Source organism: Balearica regulorum, chromosome 1 (genome assembly GCF_011004875.1).
Source record: "Balearica regulorum gibbericeps isolate bBalReg1 chromosome 1, bBalReg1.pri, whole genome shotgun sequence".
NCBI lineage: Eukaryota > Metazoa > Chordata > Aves > Gruiformes > Gruidae > Balearica > Balearica regulorum.
The window spans coordinates 64,079,482-64,105,001 of NC_046184.1; the positions used below are offsets into that span (position 1 = coordinate 64,079,482).

General features: G+C 43.5%; 1 protein-coding gene across 1 annotated transcript in view; it reads left to right on the forward strand.

The window, feature by feature from the left end:
* The first annotated feature begins 764 nt into the window (after window positions 1-764).
* Window positions 765-25,520, forward strand: part of TMEM178B (transmembrane protein 178B) — a 221,734-nt gene continuing 196,978 nt past the window's right edge. The window contains exons 1-2 of the mRNA XM_075755566.1: window positions 765-789; window positions 927-2,527. Of these exons, the coding sequence (XP_075611681.1) occupies window positions 2,146-2,527 (382 nt within the window). The 5' untranslated portion in view covers window positions 765-789; window positions 927-2,145. The remainder of the gene's footprint in view (window positions 790-926; window positions 2,528-25,520) is intronic.

Here is a 25,520-nt window from a genome sequence, read left to right on the forward strand (position 1 = left end):
ATGCAAGGGAAATGACTGTGCTTATTTCCTTTTTAAACAGTACGCTTCAGAGTCTGGACGCCTCAGGTTTCTGGATCACAGAGAATCCAGGTCTTGAATCCAGGGTTTTTTCAAGCTCATGCTTTGTGTTATGTAGTGGGTTGGGATTTTTTTGGTGCAGTAAGAACAGCTCCGCTTGTCTTGGATTTGGTTGACACAATGCAAGGGCTTGTGACCAAGAATGAGCAGGATCCAGTTAAATCCAGGTTTTACATTTTCCCCTCTTAAGAAAGTAAGGCTTCGACATTTCCTGCCTGGGAAGTGGTGCAGTTTATCTTTAAGGAGGCTAGAGAAATAAGAAATGAGTCTCACGTTGCATGGGTGACATCACTGGCTTTTGGCTCAGCGCTCTGTATTCTCTGTCTGTAGGCTTTAGCCAAGGCTGCAGGGCTCGGTGTTTGAACAAGGAAAGATTCCCAGGTGTACAGAAGATTGGATTCGCTCTTATTTGGGTTAAAAACGGTAAAATGAGATTTCTAAAGCTTGGGGACTCCAGCTCGCCTTCTGTTGTACTTGATCTCTACAAGATGGGTGAGTTATTCCCATTAGAGAGAAAGGGACTGGAAATTTAAGGAGAAAAAAAAAATATGTCTGAATATATAACTGCTGATGCTGGGGATACGATTCGTATGAAGCTGCTGAGCTAAAAATCTCAGCTCCGACGTGGAGATCGGGCCATATGGCAGAGAAATGATGCAGACCGAAAGCTGTTGACAACAGTTAGGGGCTGCTTTCCTCTCCCCGTGTAAGGTGTGTAGCATTGTGTGCGTGTCCCCCACCCTTCCCCGGTTTGTTTTGGTTTGATTTCCCCCGACCTGCCTCCCCTCCCCATTCCTTCGCATCCTTGCAGCCAGCCGTAGCCCTGCCCGCCTGCCTTCATCTTGCAGATGGCTAACGTGCCGCCGTGTTAGGAAAACTGTGCACAACACATCCCAGCGCCGGGGACGAAGGAAGCTTTTCAGATACCAGCGGAAAGGGGGGAGCGTGTGTGTGTGTGTGTGCGTGCGTGTGTGTTTGTGTGTGTAGAAGAACGATGCTGGGGCCGAGGACTGCTTCCAGTGCTGCTTAGCGGGAGGTGCGCGGTCGGCGGCGGGTCCTGCCGGGGCTGCGGCTGCCCCCGCCGCCTCTCCCCGGCCCGGGAGCGGAGAAGCTGCCGCGCTCGCCGGGAGAGCCGAAGCGCTACTGGGGCGCTCCAGGGAAAGGGATCGTGGCGTTACGCTGCCTGGATGACAGCGCAGACGACAAAAGCAGGGGAGTGAATGGCAAGGCTGGCGGAGAGAAGCCGAGGTGTTTCCGAAGCCAAGATGTCAGTGACTGTCAGCGAAGTCTGCTAAGGGGGAGACCTGTGCGTGCCTGCGTTTCCAGCTCCAGCCGGGGAGGTTATATTCCAGCCATAGATTTAAAACAGCAGCAACAACAGCAGCAGCAGCAACAACAGATTGCTCCCCCCCTCTTACTCCCTCCCCTTCGACCCCGCTTTAAATCCAAGCAAGCGACCGACGGTCCAGACGCTGATGCTCTTGCTGAGCCACTGACAAAGAAAAGGCGAGTCACTGGTCTCTCAGCCCGGGATAGCCAGCTGCTTGCAAGCGGGAGATCTCTAGCTGTTGAACTTTTCTGTCCTGTGATGATGCTCTGGTGAGCCTGCTGATCCGAAAGCCATCTCTTCTGGATTTCTGAGCTGGCCAGATTGAAAGAGATTAACGGACTGATCAAACAGCCGTAGCTTTCAGGTCTCTTCAGGGGGGATATATCGCTTCGGCCCCCATCGCTCGGGTGCTCGTGGCAAGGGGAGCAAGACATCATTGTATAGGTGGGTCGCTGGCTCCGTCCTGTTTGAGGTGGAAGGCTGTGTTTCTCCTCGCCAGGTCTCCTCCACAAAGGAGAAGAGGCAGATGAGACTCCAGGACTGCCTCCAGGGCAGAACTTTGTAGCGCTCTCGGCATCCCTCCGCAGCGTGGATGTGAGCCACGGGAGCTGGGGATGTTGGAGGCGATCTCTGCCAAGTGACACCTAGCAGCTGCTCCGGAGGTTTCTTGCGTGGTCTCACGCTCAAGGGCTTTGCCTGTTGTGAAGATGTCCATGGTGTTTCTGTGAAGCTGAGGTATGGCTGCTGGAAGGTTACTGCTGTATGCTGGCCTCTCTCTAGCTCTGTGTGCCCTGGGCATGCTGGCTGTGGCAATCTGCTCTGATCATTGGTACGAAACTGATGCCAGGAAGCACAGAGAGAGGTGCAAGAGCATCACCACGAAGAGAAATGATCCTGGCTTCATTTATAACTCCAACAACAACCTGCCTCTCAGGGCCAGCAGGTCTAGGTTGGACCGCTGGGAAGGGAAACTCCTCTTGGCAAGAAACAGGAGGCAGATCTTTGCTATGAGTGCAGTCGACGAGTGCAACAGACAGTACAACTCAACCAACATGGGGCTCTGGAGGAAATGCCACCGACAAGGATTCGACCAAGAGATGGAGGAGCTGATTGCCAAAGGTAAGGGCTGTTTTTTTACCAAATGAACATGCCAGGACCTCCTGAGCTGAGCAGAGGCTGAGCAGAGCCATTCGGGCTCACAGATGGGAGCTGGCGTCTCTAGCCAAGTACCTCTCCTTGCGATGGGTGAACTGGCCTGTCTGGGCATTGCTTCCTGAAGCATTGCCAGGGCAGTTTCCCACAGGGTCTCTACTGCTGACACGTGGGGTGTGGGAGCAAGAAGGCAGTGGGGGTGAGAGCAGACACACCCCAGAATGTCTCTCTCATCTCTCTGTCTCTCTAAGCTTAATATAGTCTGCCCATCACCATGGTTTCAGATTATTTTCCACACACAAATAAAAAGTATTAATAAAGCAGACATTGGATTTTTTTGTTTTTAAATTTTGTTTGACCCTGATGACTCAGGCAAAGTCCACATTATTTTATTGGAGGCTACATAGGTCTGTATTTCATCACTCCCTTACTGAATGCCCCATCAGTCCTGAATCACACCATTCACAGTGCTCACTGTAGGCTTTTTCTATCCTCGAATGGAGAGTAAACAAAGAGAAATGCTAAAGAGCAGGAGGAAACCCAGCTTGTTGTTTACACTGAGCTATGTTTTGGAATATTTTCAATGTCTACAAAACATTACATGAATTTATTAGGAGTGTTAAAAAGGAATCATTTTCTCTTGGGGTGGAGATGCATCTGTTTGCCTGTAGCATTTTCGTGCTATGGTTTTTTTCGTCTTTTGGTCCTTCTTCTTCTTTTTTCCCCAAAGGTACAGGTTCAAGGCGATGGTCAGTTTGCCTCAAATGTTTCTTTGATCTGAAGTATAGGAAAGGGGAGATATACATAAAACCCAGCCTAACCATCCTGTCTACAAACGATGCACGATTTTGCAGGATGATGAGGGTTTCAGTAAAGGATGACAGTATCTTTGCTACCCACAGCATGGTTACTCCATACAACAAAATAACATTTCCCTCCCATGGTTCTTCTGTTGCATTCAGATGATTCCCCAGTGGTTTATTTCCATCACAGTGAAAAATCATTGCTTCTTACACCATGCAATCTTTAAAAATAGTTGTTTGCTAAGTGTGTTCTCTGTCCCAAACTCCCTTGATAGCCCACGTTAATTCCCTCTTCAAACATTGCAAGCGGAATTATTACTTAAAGCTAATTATTCATGAGGGATATACTCTCACATGTGTTTGCCAATGTATGCATTTTGTTCTGTATGTCTTAAAAGTGAGAAGTAGAGGTGAGTTGCGCAGTATAGCCTTGCACTGAGACAGTACAAACAGGTGGTGTAGCGGGTATGTAGATCACTAGTTGGGATCCTGGCTGTGTTGCTAGCGACTCTTTGTGTCTAGTTGTTATTTAACGACCTGTATGGAATGTATCGGTGGCTTCAGGCCCATTTGTAATGGACAAGTGAACATGTCCAAAACCTGCCAGCGTCCTGGCACCCTACTGCTGCTTTCAGTGCCGAGGGAGGGATTCCTCTTCTCCGTCTAGGTGAGGGCGCGGATGTGCTGGGCTGGCTGCGGAGGGCCGGATCGCTCTGCCACGTGTGCTCGCTGTGCCTGGGACATAAACAGAGAATTCAACCTTGACAGCAGGCAAACATGTCACCAGAGCTCACCTTTGGCACATGGAGTTTCAGTTATTAGAGAGGTTTTTCATCTTGAAATAAGTGAGACTTGTTCCTCTCTCACTGCCTGCCTTGTCCTGGGTTCAGGAACATCCGTTTCTCCTGCCAGGAGCTGCTGAAATTGCCTGGCCCTGGGTTATGTGTGAAGGCAGCTCTGCTAAGTGTTAGCCACAGAGAAAATGTGGCAGCTCTAGCCGAGGTGGTTATAAATGCAGGAGAAGATAGTCTTCGAAAGATCCTGCTGTAATTTGCGTGTGTTCGCCTGTGTGCATGAGTGTGTGAATGAGAATGTGTGTGTAGTGAACTAACTCTAAATATACAGCATTCAGCTGGCAGCAAGGGAATCCCGGGTTCAGCTATAACATGCGTTCTTGCACGCGGATTCCCGGACGTATGTGTCCGCAGATGGCCGGATAGCCACCTCGCAGACTTGCTGCCCCAAGGTCAGAAATGCAAATTGTGCACCTAAGGGAGGTACACGCAAATAATGGTGTGTGTCACTCCTTGCCTTTTTTAAAGGGTTTTTGACACACATTTAACAAACTTCATTGTATGTTGAGAGAAATGTTAAAGGAGGGAGACTCGTAACACTGAATACCAACATTATAGTTTGTTTGATGGTCTTTCTGGAGTGAGGATCTATCCATACTATAACTCTCAGCCATGATGAAGAGTCACACACGTTAGCACTAATGCCATAGTGTTCCTTTGGCACGTCCAGATTAAAACATAGAAAAGCAAGTATAATGGCAATTTGATAAAATAAAGTTTGACTCGCTCAGAAATAAAACTAGAGATATTATAGCATTGCTTGTCCACTTTATGTTTTGTTAGATCAAAAAGAACAAATGGATTTTACTCTCCCCTTACCAAAAAGTAATGCAAAATAATCATCTGTTAAAAATCCTTGTATGCTGAATTCACTGAATTAGAAGGAATCAGCTCTACATGGGAGTTAACTAGTGTCCCTGTTCCCACCTAAGGCCAGATACTAGACTGTTTCTTTAGGATCCTCAGCTATATGATGAAAGCAGAATAAGTACATTTGCCGTCACTGTCCGACGCTGAGGACAGCTCTGAGTTCAAAATGAGGCAGGTATTCTAGGTTTGTCCCGACAGCACCACCTTGCTTTTTCTAGCACGCCCTGTGCAGGTGTGAAGAGCTGCAGATGTTCTCTACCTGTAGTAATCAAATACCCTGACTGGGGTAAGTATTCCTGCACAGAAGAAATCTCTCCCTCTATGAGCTCCAGGGCAACTACCATATAAAAGAGGATGTTATTGGTACATAGCCCTTTTACTCTCCTTCCTCTGCCAGCTGTTAATTTAATCTAGCACACCTCTTCCGGAACTGGAAAAACTAATGCAGGTCCTGGCCCCAAATATTGCATGTAATGCTATATGTAATTGAATGTAAATGCTGTTAAGGGTTGGTGGTGTGGTGGGGTGGTTTTTTTTTTTTTTTTTAAGCTGGACAGGATCTAAGTGATCCATTAATTTTGAGACAGATCCTACATTTTTCCCTAGGCAAAACTTCCAGTTTTGAGAATGGTAGGTTTGTCTATCAAAGGGTAATAAAAAAATTGGTCATTAAGAGCCTAACTAGCTTTGCAAATACCCTGCAGTTATTCTGCTTATGAACTCTGCTGAAATTAATACAAGCTGTAGGCAATGGCTTGTGGCAGGATCAGGCCCTGTGGTACTTGGCAGTATTCTGATGCAGTGGTTTTATAAAACAGTTCTGTTTCTGAATAGGCTGGGTGACTTCTGTGATTCTATTCGGTATTTATTAGTTTTTACTTTCTGGCAAATAAATCAAAACCTTTATGTTGGATTTTGCTACAAAAAATGGAGGTCTGTTACTTCATATTTCTTATGGATAGATATAAACATTAGTGCATACATAAAATAGTTGGTCATCTTTATATTTCTCCTATCCCTTTTTTGGTATTTCCATAGAACCCAGGTGCATATTTCAAAATAATACAATTAGATAAATGGGCAATGAATTAAATCAGATTGTCACAAGTAAGCATACTCAGGGAGAGGCAGGCAGACATGAGACCAAAGGCCTGAAGAATATTCTAAAGCTGTATCAAAATCAGGCAATTCATTTGCTATCTTTGTTATCATGAATGGGGAAAAAAAAATCAAACCAGAAACAACAGAAATTACAGTCAATAAAGAAATTATTGTAGTTGAATGTGCAAACCCAGGGCCCAGTCTTGCTAACTTTTACTCACCTGAATAGTCTTTATTCCTGTGAATAGGCTACTTGGACTGAGGGAAAGCACTCTGGTACAGAAGGACCAGTCAAAAATAAAGAGCTTAAAAAGCTGGTCCTCTAATTCTGCCTTTGCATCTGATGAAGTCTTGTAGCATTTCGGGACCAGAGTTTCACTCCTGATCCCCAAAGCCTTGCAGAGTTCAGGAAACGCCGGCTCTGGGTGTGTTGAGCACAACGCTCCAAGCTTCTTCCGATTCTCTGGTGTCTGCCCAGTCTCCTCCGTGAATTAAACAGCCCTGTTGCTTACCGCCCTTTTGAATATAGTGTTCCCTGTATCCTATCAGATCCACCGTTCGCCTGTTTACCACTGAGTTTCTAGCAAAAGCGGCATTCCCTCACCCTGCAAAAAATCCCAGTGAACCGGCCACCTGCAGCACTAAGCAAGCAGAGGTTTGAAATGCAGGTAAGTGTCCTTTCGTGGCTGGGAAAAGGCACAGTTTATGTCCTGCTTCGGCAACCACCAGCTCACGACTCCTTGTACACGACTTGTTGTGACCCAGGAAAAAAACTGGAAGCCACAGAGTCTGTCTGCATCCTACGGCAACGTTGCTCAGATGCTTTCCTGCACTAGTCGGGAGGAAAACAAGAAAGGAAAAAAAAGAAATTACATCATTTAATTATAAAGGTACAATAAAGTAGATGAAGAAGTTGCACAATAGCCAGAGACTGTTCCATTTAGACAATTACTACTCAGAGGACCTTTCATCTCGCTTTTGGAAGGCTGCCAGTTAAACCTGTTTGTATGGGGCTCTGCTGCCTGCCATTGGAATCCAATTCTATTAAAAAAAAAAAAAAAAATCACAATGACCTTATTATTTCAATCCCCCTTTTGCCTTCCCTCTTCCCCCAAGATCTGTGGAAGTCATAGTAAATCCTATTTTTAAAACATTTTATTGCGAGTATACTTAGCCCATTGAAAAAAAGAAAGCAAGTAATTCCTGTGCAGCCTACCTCCACCTCAAATAATATGCAAAATTTTGGGGATGAAAGCATTTTCTGTTTTGGTTTGTCAGATGCATGGCACACTGAGGAAGAAAGGCTTAACAAGACTACTCTGGCCGTCACTAGGGATTATTTATACACAATTGGAAAAGCCTGAAGAGATGCTACTTGCAGCTATCTCCAGGAGTAAAAAGATTTATTTCCGTAAAACCACTTACAGTACCTCGCAATTCTGTAGATTTGACTTTTAAAATGCAATGGTTTTGCCAGGTAAATTAGGACAGCCATTTTTTCATGTCTCCTTCATACATCCAAGAATCCAAATGCTTTGTTTAAAATGTGTGTTTGAAATCCCAACTGTTCTCCAAATGCACTCATTATAAAAGGGACTTTATTGAAGTCTTGATTCTGATCCTAGTGAAGTCAATAGCAAATGTTTTATTGAACGTGGTGATGCAGCAAGTTCAAGCCTTTAGTGTTTCCTTTGAGGTTAAAATTGTCCCTGGATAGAAAGGCCAATGGAAGGTCTGTGCTCCCTTCTGTCGCAGCAGAGTTCTGCTGGAGGGGTTCAGTGAAATTTAAGCAGTAGGCAGCCTTTGAGTTGAATCTTCGGCTACCCGGGTATCGAGCCGTCGCCATGTTCAATGCTGTAATTGTTCTTAGTCTACTGATGCAGATTGGAAGTCAAGTAACTGCATGTTTCCAAGATACGGCAAAGACATCCTCTTGTTCAGAGATTTTCTAAAATCATTTAATGGATGAAATCACTGGTGTTTCATGCATGTGAGTTCCAGGAGGATTCGGTCCATTATATTTTAAATAAGCAATTTTAATATTTTAATTGCATCTAACTTAAATAGCAATTCATTAAAAAGTATCTTTACCACAAGTAATGAGAACCTGACACATTCCTCTGACACATCTGAGATAATTAGTTTGATAATATATATCTGCTAAAAATACTAAGAACATATATGTAATTTAACAGAGCTGCAACTGTTTTTAATCATGCTGTTTTAAAGGGCAAATTTCAATCAAACTGTTGGCTTTCAAGCAAAATTGCCAGTGAAGACAAATGGAAATTTTGCCTGAGTAAAAATGACAGGATCATGCCCTTCTCGAGAGGAACAGATATTTGCAGAGCTGCCCGCAGGACCGCATGCTTAATTCCTGTTCATTTAATTGAGCATCCAAATCCTTTTGAGACATCTCAGCGTTTTTATCCCTTCTGCCCATTGCTTAATAACTTCTTTAAAAGTGTGGAGGAAAGATTTAATATGAGTGCAGATGTGTTCTGTTTTCTGTAAAAATAAAAATACTTATGATTATTTTATTTAAATGGAGATGAAACCATCTGAACTATGTTGTCATCTCCAGCAATAAAAATCCGTATTAATACTGCTTTTTCTCATTGAAAAAGTCTTTCTGTGCACTCAGAATAACTGTTCAAGAGTGGAATGAGTTCATTAACTATTGCAGAGCCAGTAAATGAGGAAGAAGATTTTATGTTTTGTAGGTTCTGCAAAAATAATGACAATCATTTATAATGTAAGTTACTTAATAGCTTATTGCTAGCAAAGTGTTGCTGGAACCCTTGAGTACATAGTCACCTCTTTAAGAGCAAAAGAAAGAAACAAGATGGTGTTTCCTAGTTTTTAAGGTATAAATAAATAAAGAATGTGGATTCTGGAATCCAAGTGTCCTTAACAGACCATTCAGAATAGAATCCACTTAAAAGAAAAGAATATAAACTAACATTTTTTCTCTGCAGGAGAGAAATCAGGTTATAAAAGGAAATTTCCACATTTTCTTTCTCATAAAGCCTAATTCTACCACAAATAAATATTCAGAACTGCCCAGCTCAGCCTGCTGAAATCATAATCCTTTGGAGATAACTACCGAAACAGCCAGAAGAAAGGTAGTCCTGCAGCTGAGGCGGGGCTTACAAAGCCAAAATTTAGTCCAAGCTCCACCATAGTCTTTCTTCATGACTTGAGGCAAGTGACTTAATCTCTTGCACCTCAGCTCAGCAGCAGTATAATAGGGATTTCATTCGTTATTATTAATACCAGTTAGAGTTCTACCGTAGGATTTATGAGCCTTAATCATGGATCAGAAATCATGGATCAGAAAAATGTCCCTGTCCTTTTGACATGTTGCTGCACTTCAAATATTGGAGAATAATGCAGCCTTATGAGAGCGTACAAAGAAATGACAAGGTAATTATGTTCAGCATGACCGGTAGTGGTTTTAAAATACCAGCAGGCTGACCACATTTCTGTAAGTACCACGAAATGCGGGATTCCTAGAAGGGTTGTAAAGAAGGATAATGAATAAGAGGTGCAAATGTTTACAGGATGGTCTTCCAAAGACTGAGGGATGGCACCAGAAAAATCACGGGTCATGTCTGCTTGAAAAATTAATAAGTAGGTGATGGGGATTGACCTCTTTGGTTGATTGTAGGAAGAAGTTGACATCTCCTTAATGAAGACAAGTAGGTTACACTAATGAGATTAATATTGGGACAGCAGTCTACAGCTGCTAAGAGAAATGACATGGTCAGAGTGATGTGTTAGGAAGATGATATTTCTAGCAGCATCCTGAATAGATGCACGGAGGGCAAGCTCACATTTGTAAAGGTCAGAAAAAGAAATATTGTAGCTATGAAGGCATGAGATAATGAGAGCCTGGATGGAGAAATAATATGCAAACCTTAGACATCCCCTGGATCTATGGATGTAGTGAGAGACATGAGATGAAGATGTTGCTCCAGTTGTTGACCAGAACAACAAGGAAAGCAATAGTGTTGGCTGTGATGATCAAGAGGGGAATTATTGAAGAGACCATATAGTAAAGAAGGGAGAACAGCATTAGGAACTCTGTTTTAGCTATGATAAGGTCAGTTTGATATCTGTATGTCTGTGAGGGAGTATTAGAGGGACAAGTTTGCGTTAGAGGAGTGAATCTGAAAATTGCTGCATGGAGATGGTAGTGGAATCTATGTTTGTGATAGAAATTACCAAGGAGTACAATACAGAAAGGGAAAAGCCCCATAAACATCCAGCAGAGCTGGGAGAAGAAGTGTCTTCTGGAGGACATGCAAAAGGAGCTGATTCAAAGGTGGTGCAAGAGCAGTGAGTAATGTTGTGGTAGCTGAAGACAGACACCATTTCACCTTAAAACAGCACAGGAGGCTACTGAAGGTAGCCGTCGTGCTGCAGCAGATGAGAACAGAGTATTCAGACTATGCTGAAATTTGCCCAGTATGTGAAGTAGAGACTTTGGCAGCAGCAGTTGCAAGGGAGAGGAAGCTGCACTGAACTGGTGGGGGGGGACTCCAGGCAGCGTTTGTACCTGGCGTATTCAGAGAGGTTGGTGATGAAAGGGAGGAGAGAAAAAGACATAGTATTTGGAGAGGAAAATAAATGTTTTAAGATAAAGAATGTTGTAAATTTAGAATATTTTAAGAGGAAAGAGATTGAATGGTACTTGTGTTATGAGAGTAAAGAGACAGAGGGGCGTGAGAGGTCAAGGAGAAGAGAGTATGAGAAGACAAGAACGGCCATAAGGAAAGTCAGGAGATAGGATAAGACTGGCTCAGTGGCAAATAAGAGAAATGAAGTAAGAGAGCTGCATAGGAGGTTTTTCATCTGTGGGAGAGAAGAATGAGGAAGGAATTGTACGAGAGGAAGAGGAAACAGAAGGCAAAGCTACTGGAAGAGGAAGATCATAGTTTGACATTTTCTGCATGGAATAACGGGGTGAAATCCTGCGTAACAGCTGACGTGGGGACTGGAGGAGGTGAGAGGGTCTGAGGAATGAGCCAAATGTGGTAAAGCGGTGACTATGACTGTGAGTCTGAGATCTAACTGAGCTGAGCTGGAGTAGTAAGTCTGGGAAGTGAGCAGAACTGAATGGGGGAACAATGCGTTTATAGTGGAGAAAGTTAGCCAGGTGGTGGGGTTCCCATTAGAGATGCTCTGCTGTGTGAGACATAGCGGAGAGCAACCGGTATGGCTCAGCTGGGATTTGGGATGGCAGGGCAGGAGCAGATAGGGGAATGCAGGGCAAAAGGTCTATGAGTGGAAAAGTGCAGCATGGATAACATCAGCATGTGGAGAAAGGAAAGAAATGATAAAGAGGGTGATAAAAGACTGAGAGCAGGCAAGAAGCCCTTAATACTGATGATTTGAGGTGATGGAAAGGCCAAGCAAGCTTAGCGTGAAGGTGGTGGCCGATGGTTGTTGCAGAAAGGATCCAGGGGATGGTCCAAGCGGTGAAGCAGGAGGACTGGGGGAGAGCACAGGGCCCAGTACGAAGCCCTGTCCTTTTAGTGACTGACGGGATCAAACAGGGTTGTAGACTGAATGGAGGAGACACTAAAACATAAAGCGTAAGGGGCGGAGAGTTTTCTACCACTGACTCTCTTCTATAACTTGCCCTGCCTTCATGCTGTGAGTTAATGCTGTGTAACCTCACAGAGGTGTCAACATGGTTCTCCCCAGCAGAAGTCAGCGACTTTGTCCAATGCTTGGAACAACTGCGCTCCAGTCTCAGATTGAACCTCCAGTGCAGATGATAAACAAATATTAACTACAAATTCAGGATATTTTCCACAAAGTGAGGGGGATGGAGAAAGGTATTTACAGACCTGAGGGGCCTTTATGGAAAAGGTCTTTTCAGCCTGTTGTACCCCATCCCACTGCTTCTGCACTTTAAAGCGCTGCAGTGTCTCAAATAAATGTCAGGCCAGCTAGGGAGTCCTGGGTCAGAAGCAACTGCTCAGACCCCATGCAATCAGGCACATGCCAGGTTCTGCTCTGCTGGGCTCATGGTCAGATTTCTCCTCCCTGAGTGGCCTGCTATTGTCTGTGCCCACTTCTGTTTCTGGCTCCAGTGAAGATGTAACCTTGGAACAAGCTGCAGTAGCCTAATGTGCTTTGGGGCTCCCAGAAAAGCCAGAAAACTGGCACTCACACCCCCTTAAAGTAGAGCTGAGAGGATCTTCCCAGTATCCCCACCTGCTTTTTGTAGCAGCTCTACCTCTGTCATCCCCAGAGGGACTCTGCACTCAATGTTGAGAAGGAAATTATATGTCCCAAGCTGGGTGATTATCAGCATCTCTTGTCACATGACAGGCAATGTGCTCAGACTCTGAAACCCCTTCATCCCCCTGTGCTATCTCTGTTCAGTGTCCGTGTCTGACCTACCTGTTCAAAAGTGCCCTGTGATTCCTTTGTTTCTTACCATAAGTGTGCAAGCTGAAACACCATAAAGGAACAGAGGTTCCAGGATGTCCCACGGATATGGCAAAGTGGGTCCCATTCAGATATCCCACCAGATCGAGTGAAAGTCACTGAGAATCTGTTGTCGCAGCCCTTGTTTAATTCTGAGACCTTTTGTTGGTTTTGAGTTTTAACTGCGCACATTTAAAAAAAACACTTTATAAATGTATTTCCAGACTTTCTAATAGGATGAAACAGTTATGCTAGTTTTAGTGGGTAACAGAAGCTATTTGAAAAGATCTTTCTGCTTAAATATGAATGTACGATGCTTGTCTCTATGTCTCCATTAATTGGTATGTATCTTTGAATATGCAAAAGAGCCTTTATAATGTAGACACTTTTGCTTTCTGCCCAATGGTCATTTAATGACATAAATATTATAACAGAAACAATAACAAAAAAGAAACAAAACCACTTTTCAATCAGATGTTGAAGATGTAAATTAAGGTCACTAGCCTGACTTTGAAGGGATGATGCTGATTTATGGTAGCCGATGATCCAATTGCATTGCTTTCTCTTAGGTACTTAGGTGGTTTCCATTGAGACAGTATCTGAATACTGTACTTCTTGATCTGCAACCATAAAAGACTTCAGAAGAGTGGAATTATCCCAGTTTTACACAGAGGACAGTTGCCCGACAATGTAAACATCCTGCAGGACAAAAATTCACATTGGAAAGAAATTTCTCATTGTTAGTCTCTAACTGCATGAACTGGTGTTTTGTGTTAAATTTCATCCCTTTTCTAGTCACCAGTCCTCAAGATTACCCAGTTCTGCCCATATGATAGTCCATAATGGCTAAAGAGAGGGGGAGGAATGTTACGCTGATCTGAGAGACAAAGGAGACAGCTAACAGGAACAGGGGAAATGGAAAAACTCAAATAGCTTAATGGGCTCAAATTGGGAAGTTGGATAATTTCCATCTCAGACTTCTGAAAGATGTGGTATGTGACATTGCAAGTCCAGTAAAAAGGATTTTCAATAAATCTGTCTAATTAGGATGGTACATTAGGAATGAAAAGTAGCAAATCTATATTTAAAGAAAGGAGAAAAAGTTGTCTGGGCCACAGTGGACCTTTTAGTTTAATCATAATAATACCAAGCAGAGTTTAAAGTAAGTTCTAAAGGAAAGATTAATTAAATGCACGGGGGGGAAATTAAATAAACATGCAACATATGTTTTTTCTATCATCTGAAGTGTGCCAAGCTACCCTGATATATTTTGCTAGGAAGATACCTGGGTTTTGAGACAAGGAAATGTTGTAGACCCAAGTTATCGGGATTTTGATAAAGGATTTTATATTCTGCCCCTAAGGAAATGGTTTGTTACATTATTAAGGTAATTGGTACACAATTTACAGTGTGTTTAAGGAACTGACCAAAGGAGAGCAACAAGTGCTGAGAGAAGGCGTATCAAGATGAAGGTCAACAGTAGAGCTCCTGAAGTAAGGGACCGACCTTGTTTAATAATGTCATTAATGATATTTGAGCAGGGTCTGTAAGGGGAGGTGATAGGTCTCATTGGGCTGGGCACAAAGGAGTGAACTTAAGACATTTGCAGCTGCCACAAGAATGAGACACTGCCAAGAGAATATTATATATGAAGAACTGGGTAATGTTGAGAACCGGGTGATAGGAAAGATGTGAAATTTCTTTCAATGTGAACTTTTGGTCTCGGAGGACGTATTTACGTCGTTGGGCAAATACCATCTGTGTTGCACACTGGAGTTCTGGTCCCCCAGACATCCAGGCTATGAGGAGATTGGGGCTCAGATGGCTTCCTCCCTGCCCAGGTACTGCAGCGTGTTTCCTTTCAGGGTGGGAAAGGTGCATACCTGAATCTCACCCAACGTGCAGTTGGGATGTGACCACAGAGCACACCTCAGTGGGGGCAAGGGGTTCATTAAGGTGCACCTATCTTGAAGTGCAGGCAGAGAGTGGTGGAGCCACAACCAGCAGAAAGGCGGGTGTGATTGAAGAACAGAGCTGGCCAGATATTTCAAGTAGAGAAATGTTAAAGTCGTGGGCAAGGTGTTAATCAAGCGTTTTCTGTTATAATCTTTGCTATTCTTGTCAACCACCTCTGAGAAAGATGAATTCAAAGCAGGTCCAAAGTGGGGTTACTAGTGTGAGGAGAAGAATGGAAAATCTGTTTTACAAATGAAATTGTTTTCCAGAAGAAATGGGCTTAAACACAGGAAAGGGGGAAGATGTGTTTAAGCTAAGGACAGCATTAGCAAAGGAAACAGTGTGTGCGAGGACCATGAATACATGTAGGCTGGAAGCTGTGCTGAAGTGGGGCTCTGGAAGGAGTGATGAGGCCACAACGCTTCTAACAGTTTTTAAGGATGAAGATGGATATATTTAGGAAGAGGGATTGTATGATATACTTGCCTGCTATGCAAGAAAAATGAACACGGTCCTTTCTAGTGCTGTGTCCTTGTGAAACATGCCATAGGACTGTGCAGGATTAATTTATTATTACTATTAATTCCTCTTTTTTTCCCCAAGGAAGAGCATATTCAGCTCTGTATCAAGCAGGACCTGATGGAGTGTCTGTCACCGGGCTGTCTGATACCCGCCATGGGTGTCTGGTGAGAGGGAAAGGACCTAAGACAAATCCAGCTGCACCATCCCAGCTGCTTTGTCTCTTTCACCTAGTTCTGAGTTGCACTTTGTTTCCTTCCTGTGACACCCCACACATCCAGGAAGGACGAGGGATGAGAACTATGTGCACTTAATGCACGTTTTACGTAGCTTTCCTTTCGATAATGCAGTTAGTAGGGTCTTTGTTTCCTAGCTCCCTCATCTGCTTTCATTTCTTACTGCCTCAGCTCAACAACAGCGAAGGTCTGTTAGATTCTCAGCCATTTGTATTCATAAGCTGGGAGAATGCAGAGCCTTCAACTTCTTCATTAAAATAGTTTATATAAAATAAAAGAGAATTTCCGTACTATATTTAAACATTCGGGATGGCTGGCAGCAGCGGAATTAAACTCTTATTTGCACATATTTAAATTACCATGAGATGTGTATTTCAGTTCACAAAATGTTCAGCCATTTGGCTGGTGATGCTGGGTGAGTTTCCTTATAGCGCGAAGGATATTGCCATAGGATCCATCAGCTTATGAGGGCTAAAGGCGCCCACTCCTGGGCTTCGTTCACTTGTGTGTGCAGCACCAGACCACAATTCTCACAAAAGTTTTGAGGAAAGGTCTTACAGGGAACAGAAAGGTTCCACAGCACTAAAGGTAGGAAAGCATTGTCTGGGACAGCCTTTTGGGCTATAATTCAGCTCCCAGAAAAGGTAGAAGTAGGGATCTATCAAGCAGTATGAACCAAGACAAGCTAGGATGCTCTGCCTGTCTGGAGTTTTGGGGAACCGTGCCTGACACTGAATACCAAAGCTGTCTACTGTGTTACTGGAAGAAACTGTTACCTGGCTCTGTGCCCAAGCACCTGGAGAAGGAGGGCAGCATCTAGGCGGGGGGGATCAGAGAAGGAATTTTTGTTTTCTACTTCTGTTGAGAAATGACCATGACCTTATGAAGAGCTGTCCCCCCTTCTGCTCTGAGTGGTGGCAGAGGCTGAGGGAGAGAGACTGGAGGTTGTTGGTGTTGCCTCAGTGGGGAGCAGCTGGATGCGAGGTCTTCGGCCAGTGTGCTAACTGTGTGAATGTGAGGCAGCTCCTTCTTAAGAGCCGTGTATCTGTGGCAGAGGGACGCTATGCTAAGCCACTATAACCTGCTGAGGGCTTGGAACAAGGGCAGAGATACATGGTTTTCTGTGCTCATTTATGTAGACTTGAGCCGTCTGCCCTTTTTCTGTGAAATAATCTTTCGTCTCTAAGAGGAAAGAGGAATCGTTTCTACCTGGTGTCCTGAAGAGCCTTCAGTTTCCAAATGCTGTTCCTTCTAATTCATTGATCCTGGTAGGAAACTGGGAGAGATAGCCACAGGCTCCCAGAGGTGCCATCACCTTTGTGGAGACAGGAAGATGAGAACACTGTCTCACACTGACCACTCCATAAGGTCCCTGTTTCCCAGCGATGAATTGGCTGTAGAATGGGCTTGCACAACATCTTGGCCTCAGGACTTGGAAACTTCTGTTTGGGGAAAGCACGGGGACTTGTTTCAAGTCTGGGAAAGAGGTTTTTAAACAGGTTTCATGGGAAAAAGTGAGGTAAGTTGTTTAAGTGCCTTCAGGGGAAGGAGGGAGAGGCTACTTGAATGGTTGGAGGGAGGAGAGGTATATATCAGCATAGGGTCTGGCCTCACACTGACAGCGATGGCACTATAGGGATGGCTTCTGCCTTCCCCCCAATGTTTCCCTCTTATCCCTGCAGTTAGGAACCCTGTCCTGTCCTTACCGGTGTCCCCTGCACTCTGTGCCACACCAGAACTGGTGTCACATTTTTCCCCCTCTTGTTCATCAGTTACTGTTATCATCCTAGCTGTGACACAGCAACTAATTGCATTGTCAATGCCTTCAAATGAAGAAGAAGCAGCAGGAGCAGATGAACTCTTCAGCACCAAAGACTTCTTCTGTGCATGTCTCTAAGAATACACTTACAAAGAGAGAAGGGGGAAAGAAGCAGGATTTGTCTTAGCAGAAAGCCGCCTGCAGTGCTGAGGCATGGGCAAGTCTTCAGGCCCATGCTCTGCTTCGCCTGCTGCCAGCCGTGCTTTGTACCAAGGGGTTGTAGTGTCCATTTGGTAGTGTTACCATACTTCAGCCAGGGTGTATGTTTTGGCTGGAGGCATTAGGATGACTGGAAGGACAGTCTTTAAAGATTCTCCTCCCTTTGAATGTAGTTCATGGTATTTTGGGAGTTCCTGGACCTGCAATTTGAGGTGACCTGCACTTGATTGCTGTGGTGGGATGGTACATTTTTGTCTGTCACCTAGAAAATTAAGTTGTTTGAATGTTCATTTTGGGCATGTGAGTTAGGCACTGAAATACCTCCTCCGAGGACTAAGACTTTTCAGGCTGCTTGTGATAATATTTCACTGCATGTCTTTAGGGTCCATGTTTTGAAATGAGATCCAACTGTCCAGCTTTCAGAGGGCACCAATTGCCCCATTTCTATCCATCCTGGTGGCAATTTAGACCCGGGTAGGACTTGGTCCTAACACTTAGGGATCAGATACGAGCGCTTCTCCATTCATTTCAAACTTTCTTCCTAGGGTTTTGGTCTGTGCTAAAATGCAGTTTGACCTGCACCCCTCCTCCAGAGCAGGAGCATACCATTCTGCATGGAGTTGGAAGAGGCCACAGAAACTTTCTGGTAGATTTGGTGGAGCCTGGTTGGTGAACGGGTGGGAGCCCTTGAGCTTGTCTCATGCATCTTGGACCCGTCAATGTTACATTGTATTAACTAAGGCCATAGGGGTCCACAGACTGGGCTACCTATATGGTGCAATTTCACAGCCATAGCATTTACACAGAATCTACCCCTTAAGGCAGGTCAGTGCTCCTGAGTTTAAGTTTTGCTACCCATCACTGAAGGTAACAACCTTCAAAGTTGACATCACAGTTTAGGCATCTGGTGCACAGATATTTGAACTAGAAGGTAGAGGCAACATGTAAAAAACTGGATGTGGATGGAGGAAATAGGTCAGGAGTCCTCTCTATAGTCATTAACAGTTTCTTTTACCGTCAGGCTGTTCCTTTTCAAAGGCTAATATCAATTATTTTTCCTTTGTTTCTAAGGGCCTGGGAGCTGAGAAGTGACTCCTCTGACATTTCAGTATATTGCTGTAAAGAATATGGAGAAAGTTTTCACATGAAACATAGAGTTTACCCATCACAGATGCCAACCTGGTTTCAAAGGATTTAAGACAGCATATCGTCTGCCATGCTGTTTGTTTGATATTTTTCTGTTGATATATTGTCTTCATAGCTTTTTTTTATCTGCTAATTGATGTATGGCTGTATATACTGGTCTTTCAGCTGTGCTCGAGTTTTATGTTAGACACAGTACTTTGTTTATTCATGATTCTTATGGTTCTATTTAAAGGTTCAGGAAGGTAAGTCAGAGGTACGTTTGTAGCTCTCATGGCTTTAGAGATAAATTTATTGAAACGAACCAAGGGAAAGCAGAGATGCAGTGAGTACCTGAGCATTCAGGCAGCCTGAAAAAAATGACTTGGTGAGGTGATCACTGGAGTCTGCTGTTCATCTCACTGGAGCATCACGTTTCAAGACAGAAGGTGACAATTCAACTTCACTGACGAAGAAGAGGTCAGTGTGGGAATGAAACCACTGGGACTGAAAGCTTGGAGCTGTGGAGAAAAGAAAATGGAGACAAAATTAGAGACTTACACAAAGAGAGAAGGGGAAGACAAGAGAACGGAAGGACGGGTGAGCAGAGACAGCAGTGACTAGAAGGGGCGCAGGTCTTTTGTTGAGTATGAGAGCCAGGATTTGGCCTTGAACAAATATTGAAATAATAGCAGGTCCATAAAGACCATGTTTCCTCTTTGACTGTTTGCGAACTGTTGTACTGACAGCATGTTTGTGGAACGTGTGGGGAGACCCTAAACTCCAATCCTGCCTGTGAACCAGACTCATCATGAGATTTTCCTGCCAAGGGCGCATTTGGGTCCTTGCTGTAGTATGAGCAGGACAAGGGCAAATCTGTGACCAGCCTTGTGAATCTTGAAAGGGTAATTTCACCTGCCACTTATGTCTGTGTGGAGCCTCCTTGGGGGCAAGTCTTCCAGCAGAGCACTTTTGATCGAATTTTTCTCCAGAAACTGAAGCAGGAGCCAGAGTCCTTTGGAAAGCCCTGCATATAAATATCTTGTTTAGTTAGTCTAATAAAGGTATTACTAACAGTGCTGCTTGGAGGATTTATTGGGGGATTTCACTAAGACAGTGTTAGCAGTGGAATTATAGTCATTCTCTGGTAAGACCTTGTCAATGCGAGAGAAAATAACGTTGATCCAATCAGAGATATTTTACAGGATCAATGTAATATTCCTTTGCATAATCACAACTGAAGGATTATGGGCCTGTGCTGGGAGTGACGAAGGATCACTTGACAGATCACAGCCTCATTTGTTCTCATTGTTTTAACTGGTGAAGTACAGGCAGTTTTTAAAAGTGTGCATATATACCCCTGTATCTTGAATAAATCAGGGCTCCTTCAGGCCACAGGCCTTATTTTCAGTCTATTGCTTTTAAACAATATTTTGGGTTACATACATTTTTCATAGCTGAGCCATACTGAAGCATCTTGGTATGACCTTGAGACAATTCCCTCTGCAGTCCAGGAAGCCAATGTACATGAAATGGGAGAGGATGCCCTGAGGCAGGCAGGGAGGAGGAGAACACAAATCAATATACAGCACAAACCTTACAGCCCAAACACCGTAAGGGATCCTGAATAAGTTTGCGTAATTGAGCTTTTGGATAATGCAGCGATTCCTCCAAGGGGACATGAGCGTTGCAGATGACAGTAAATTCAGGAGGCTCAAGAGCGTACTGTGGTATGCTTGGAATAATTTATAATACAACAAGACCTCCTTATGGGTTCCGCTACTGTCTTTGCATTTTTCAGGGTCCCAGTACTGCTCTATTGCTTTAATGACAGCTTTGTCACGCATTGTGGAGGCCCTAAATCCCTCTGCTGCCTGCACTTATCCTAGTGAGGCTTCTTCTGCTGAGGAAGAGGAGCAGTATGTTTGATGGCTTCACCACATTTGACTGACTGGTTCCTTTGGATTTACGTGTACATCTCAGTGAACGACGGAAAGGGAAAATAGTGGCTGAGGCACAGGGCAATGGCTCGGCTCACTGATAATATCAAGGGCCATTCAAACTCCAATCTTATGGTTTCAGATGACTTCAACTGCAGGACTGCAAAACTTATTTGGGGAAGAAAAAACAGCTATTACAAGTGACATTTAAAATTAGATGGGACACAGCTTTCATGAAAATACAGCAAGGATCAGCTTGTTTCCATCGGGGCGAGGACAGATAACTGGACAGGTCCATTCTGCCATCATGGGCAGAGTACAGCCTGTATCAAAGCATACAGTTTTGCTAGGAGGTTGTGACTAGCTCTGGGCACGTGTACAGAGGAGTATGTGAGAGGTTGCAAGAGCTTGTTAGAATTAACCCCTTCAAATGAGCTCAGGCTGGGGACAAGACCTCCAGGAGATTGTGGTCCCATGGCTTTGCCTTGCACCAAGAAGCGAGGGAAGGGGGAGAAGAGGCAGGGCCAGGGTTACCCATGCTTTCAGCAATGCAGACAGGTCGTAGCCTCCAGGCAGCATCAACGCCTGCCAAAGTCATCTTGTTGCCCTCGCCATTGGAGGCCTCATGTTTGGCAGTGCAGGTGTTCTACAGCTATTGCTGTGGGACAATTTACTGGAGGAAGACTGGCTTGACAGCTCCCCTTTGCCCTGCCTGGTGCCTCCTGTGCTATGTGGCACATGGTGGGGAAGCAGCCACGCGCGCCCTCTTTGCGCAGGCTCTTGTAGCCCACGGGAGAACTGCTCCTGCTTTGCTGATGGCCGTTTCCATAAGACCTGTGTAACTCTGCCCTGCATGTAAGCCCTGGGACATCACCATGGGTCTGGCACCATGGGTGGCACCAACACGATAGGACAGGCTCAGGTTGCCAAAATCATTAAGTGAGAGTAACCATGGTGCCTTTTTTTTCTTTCTTGCTACGTGGAACAATCAGCGATCAGATTACTTCTTCAAAATGCAGCGCCGAGAAGTAATCTGTTAGAGTAATCATTTACTGTATCAGCTCTGGCCACCACAGGCCTCGGACTTATTTATATCCTTGCAATTCACGGCTGCCTGTCAGTTGTTCTGTTGGTGAGCCTGTAGCAAATCCATATTAAAAAAAAGGTTGGGGTTCTGACTTAAACCGAGAAAAGCATGAAAAATGAGAGTAAATCCATGCTGATAGTCTGTTCTTCATTGCGTAAGTTCAGGATGGACCCTTATCCGGGATTTTCACTCTTAACTCTCAGCGTCCTGGCTCTGCTGAGCCTCCTCAGATCATGGATACTTCTGGACTGTGCATATTTCCATGTGTGGATCTATAGGCATATAAGAGCATGCTGGTGTAATTTGCATTTTAAAGTAGTCTTAAATAAGCTCTCATGTCTGCAGCTGGGCTTTGAGAGGATCATGTTCCCTGGAGTTAGCCCAGGGTAATGTGCTGAAGATCACACATAGTTTTTACTCTGTTCTTGTTCAAACAAAACTGCTTTTAAGTCCAGGGGAGCAAAATCAGTCTTGCTGAAGTTTGAAGCAAGCTTGCCTTCGACTTCAGTGGGACGCAGATTTTGCCCAGCATTAATTTTTGCTTGTGAAAAGACTTGAGGAAAAGATGGAGAAAGGCCTTCTAGACCAAACCTCCCAGGAGCTTACTAATCACTCCTTCTTGCAGAAGTTCACTGCCATGTGAGTCCCCTGAAATATTTCCTTGAGTTGAGCAGGAGGTTTGCTTAGAGAAAATGACCTACATACAAGGCAAGTGCCGTGTAACACTTGCAGTTAACGTTTTATTTGTTGGTATAATAAAAGCATGTCAACAATTCAGTCTTGCCAAATTCCACTTGCCTATTTGGCTGGGATATGTATTTTTTCCTGAGGAGGGAGTAAAATGATGTTCATTTATTTCTTTACTACAGTCCTGGCAAGGAAGAAGATTTTTGTGCCTGAGCTGATAAATTTTCAAGTGAATTTTTTAAGGTTGTTATTCTGAACCACTGCCCAAAAAAGTCCAAGGAAAAATAATTTGAGACTCTATATCAATTCATATAACTGCCATCACAAATAAAAATGTTGGGTCTTTCCTTGAATAGTCCAACATACCTCTAACATTGCTATCTCTGCAGAACTCATTTCTTCTGTGAAAGCTGCAAATGTAAATGTTCCCTTGCAAACAGTGTCACTCACAAATAAATAACACAGATCTTCCTTGATGCATGTTGTGTCGACCAAATAATTTCCATTGTCTTACACTTGTTACTTTTTCATTTTTCCCAGAAGGATTTGCAATCATTACGAGTCACTTTCCATTTTGACTTATAGCCTAAGCAATTGAACACGAGTGCAAGGCTTCAGTACGAGAACTGCTCACTGCAGTTAAGTGCGACCCCCGTTAATGAGCAGGTAACGTCAGGCCTTTCGATAGTAATCTCTTTGGGGGGCTGATCTGCCAGGCTGTTACACAGGCTGGAGAAGCGTACCATGATGTCCATGTCACTGAAATTTTTATACCATCCCATCACAGTAGCATCAAAATGCAGACATGCACATCTCCACAAGGAAATACAGCTCAAAGACTGGAATAGATATGCCATGTATTATTAATTACCCAGTTGAACTATCGATAATAATATTTGTACTATGCCCTCTGCAGCTCTATTGCCCCTACCCTTTTAAAAACTTCATTTGAATATTACTTTTTATTTTTAGCTGCCTGGCGACGCCCAGGCTTGAGGAGCTTAATTCCTGCTGTAGGCATGGAAAGTTCGACACTTCTGTGCATGCGGTCCTTGCTGTTATGCGGGCTTATTCAGCAAAATGGCCGATGCGGGCAGAAGATGTGTAAATCAGCGAGTGCTGCAAGAAGAGCACTTAATTGAAGCTTTATCAAGTGCCTGCAGAGCTGACCTCTGAGCAGTAGCTGAACCACAGTTGGGATGGGAGCGAGCCAGCAGCTTTCACTGATGACTAAGCCTGTGTGCTGGGAAAGGATTTGCTTACAAAAACTTGCCTGCTTTACCCATGGGTGGCAGAGCACTGCATAGCTAGGGGTGACTTAAATCATTCTGCTTAACTCACTTAAATTGTTCCTTTCAGCACAGATTCATAGCTCTAAGTACACTTTGATGACTCTATAGTTGTGTACGGGGGATTTAAGTTAAAGCCAGGCTGCTGACTGTCGGGGTCAGCGCGGGGCTAACAGCATGGGGGGGATGTCAGACCGTATGGCGACACGACGGCACGTTCAGGCCTGTGAAGTTTTTTTCTTGTTGGTCTGGCTTTGGAAAAGTAGATTTGGACTGTCCCTACCCCTTCTGCTTGAGCATCTCTCTGCCCTGCATGTCTGCAACTGCATATACAGAGGCGGGCAAATATCAAATAGTTCCAGATCCTCAAACGCATCCCACCGAACTTGGCAAGTGTACTGAAGAAAATAAAGCCCTGGCGGTTGAAGGCAAAAGGAGAAAGAACTGTGTAACATTTCACAAAGCTAAAAATGATGAAGGACTAAATTAATTTGGAGATAAAATCTAAACAGTCTTAACAGATAATTGAGAACTTATTGACAACATTTTACTATGCCTGCAAAAACCCATGGTGCTATATATGAGAAAGAAGACCATATTGTTAAAAACTACAATAACTTTGCTATGAGGGGAAGTAATAGTAGCAGAAAATAAAAATTGTGAATGTGCCTCTTCTCGCATGCAGGAAGAAGAAAAGGCAGCATACTGAAATATCTGGAAATTAGAGATTAGGACTGGTAAAAACTAGATAGAAAAAGAAGTACAAGAAGGGAAAGCTATGTCTAGCTGAGTTAATACAGGAAACAAAGCTCCAAAAGCTATTAAAAAGCAGACACTTCAAGTAAATTATTATTATATACTCTGCAATAGCAAAGCATATTAATGATAGAAATGCTAACAATAGTGTTTGTCTTTTGCCAAATGGAAATGATTAAAAAAATAAGTGGAAATCAAGGATATGTTTAATAATTATTTTTATTCTTCTTTTTGAAAAAAGCTAGATGAGTTATTCTTGCCATATGATGACAACAAAATACTTTCTTCTCCAGCAGTAATTTAGACTCGCAGAGCACAGTTAATAAAGTCAGTCATTTTAATTTAATAGATCTGAATAATTTGATACCAAGCATTTTAAAAGAGCTGGCTAAGGAAATGTGCAGACTTAATTCGTATAAATGGTGATTTTCAGAATTTGTCAGGAGACTACTGGTGAAATATCAAAGATGTGGGAGAAAGCTGGTATTATTCACTCTTGAAAAGTGTAAATATAGCATACTGGGAAAAGTAATGTAGCAGCTAATGTAATTAATAAATTAATAAAGAATTAAATGCAGATATGCTAACTAATGCTAATCAACATGGATTTATAACAATAGATCTCATTAAACTAATTTTTGTTGATAAAGGTGCTAGTGTTGATTGAATATTCCTTCTCTTCTTTTAGGCACTTGACTCAGTACCAGACGACATTTTGATTAATAAGCTACAGAAACCAACATGATGCAAATTAAATGGATTAAAAAGCTGGCTAAATTATAGAGTTTAAAATGAAATTTTCTATAGACATAAAACAGATTCCATGGGGTGTTACAGGTAATAGCTTTTTGCATTAGGCTAGTTACCATTTTTATTAAAGAACTAGAAAAAAACCATGATAAAGTGATCCATAAAGTATACTAATATTAGTTTGGGGAGTGATAAATAATAATGAAAACCAGGTAACTCTGTGGAAATTGTTTGGTTCTCTTTGTAAAGTGGACAGAAAAAACGTGTACTTTAGGTACATCTGTTTGGAACAGTGAGATGGCTTATAGATACAGTTGATGTATCCTAGTGTCTATACTGCAGGCAAATTATGTACCTTAGCTGCACCTCAGATGACATATTTTGGGGTACAGCTGGCCCAGACATCATCCCTGCATAGCATAAATGGGCTACAAAGGCTTCATAAGGCCCATAATATTTGTTTTGCAATGACGTAGGTTTTGTGGCTTTTCTGTTTTTGGCACTTGCGCACTCAGGAAGGGTTGAGACAGCGGAGAGGGTTCAGGGCAGAAGTGATGGTGCCGTTGAG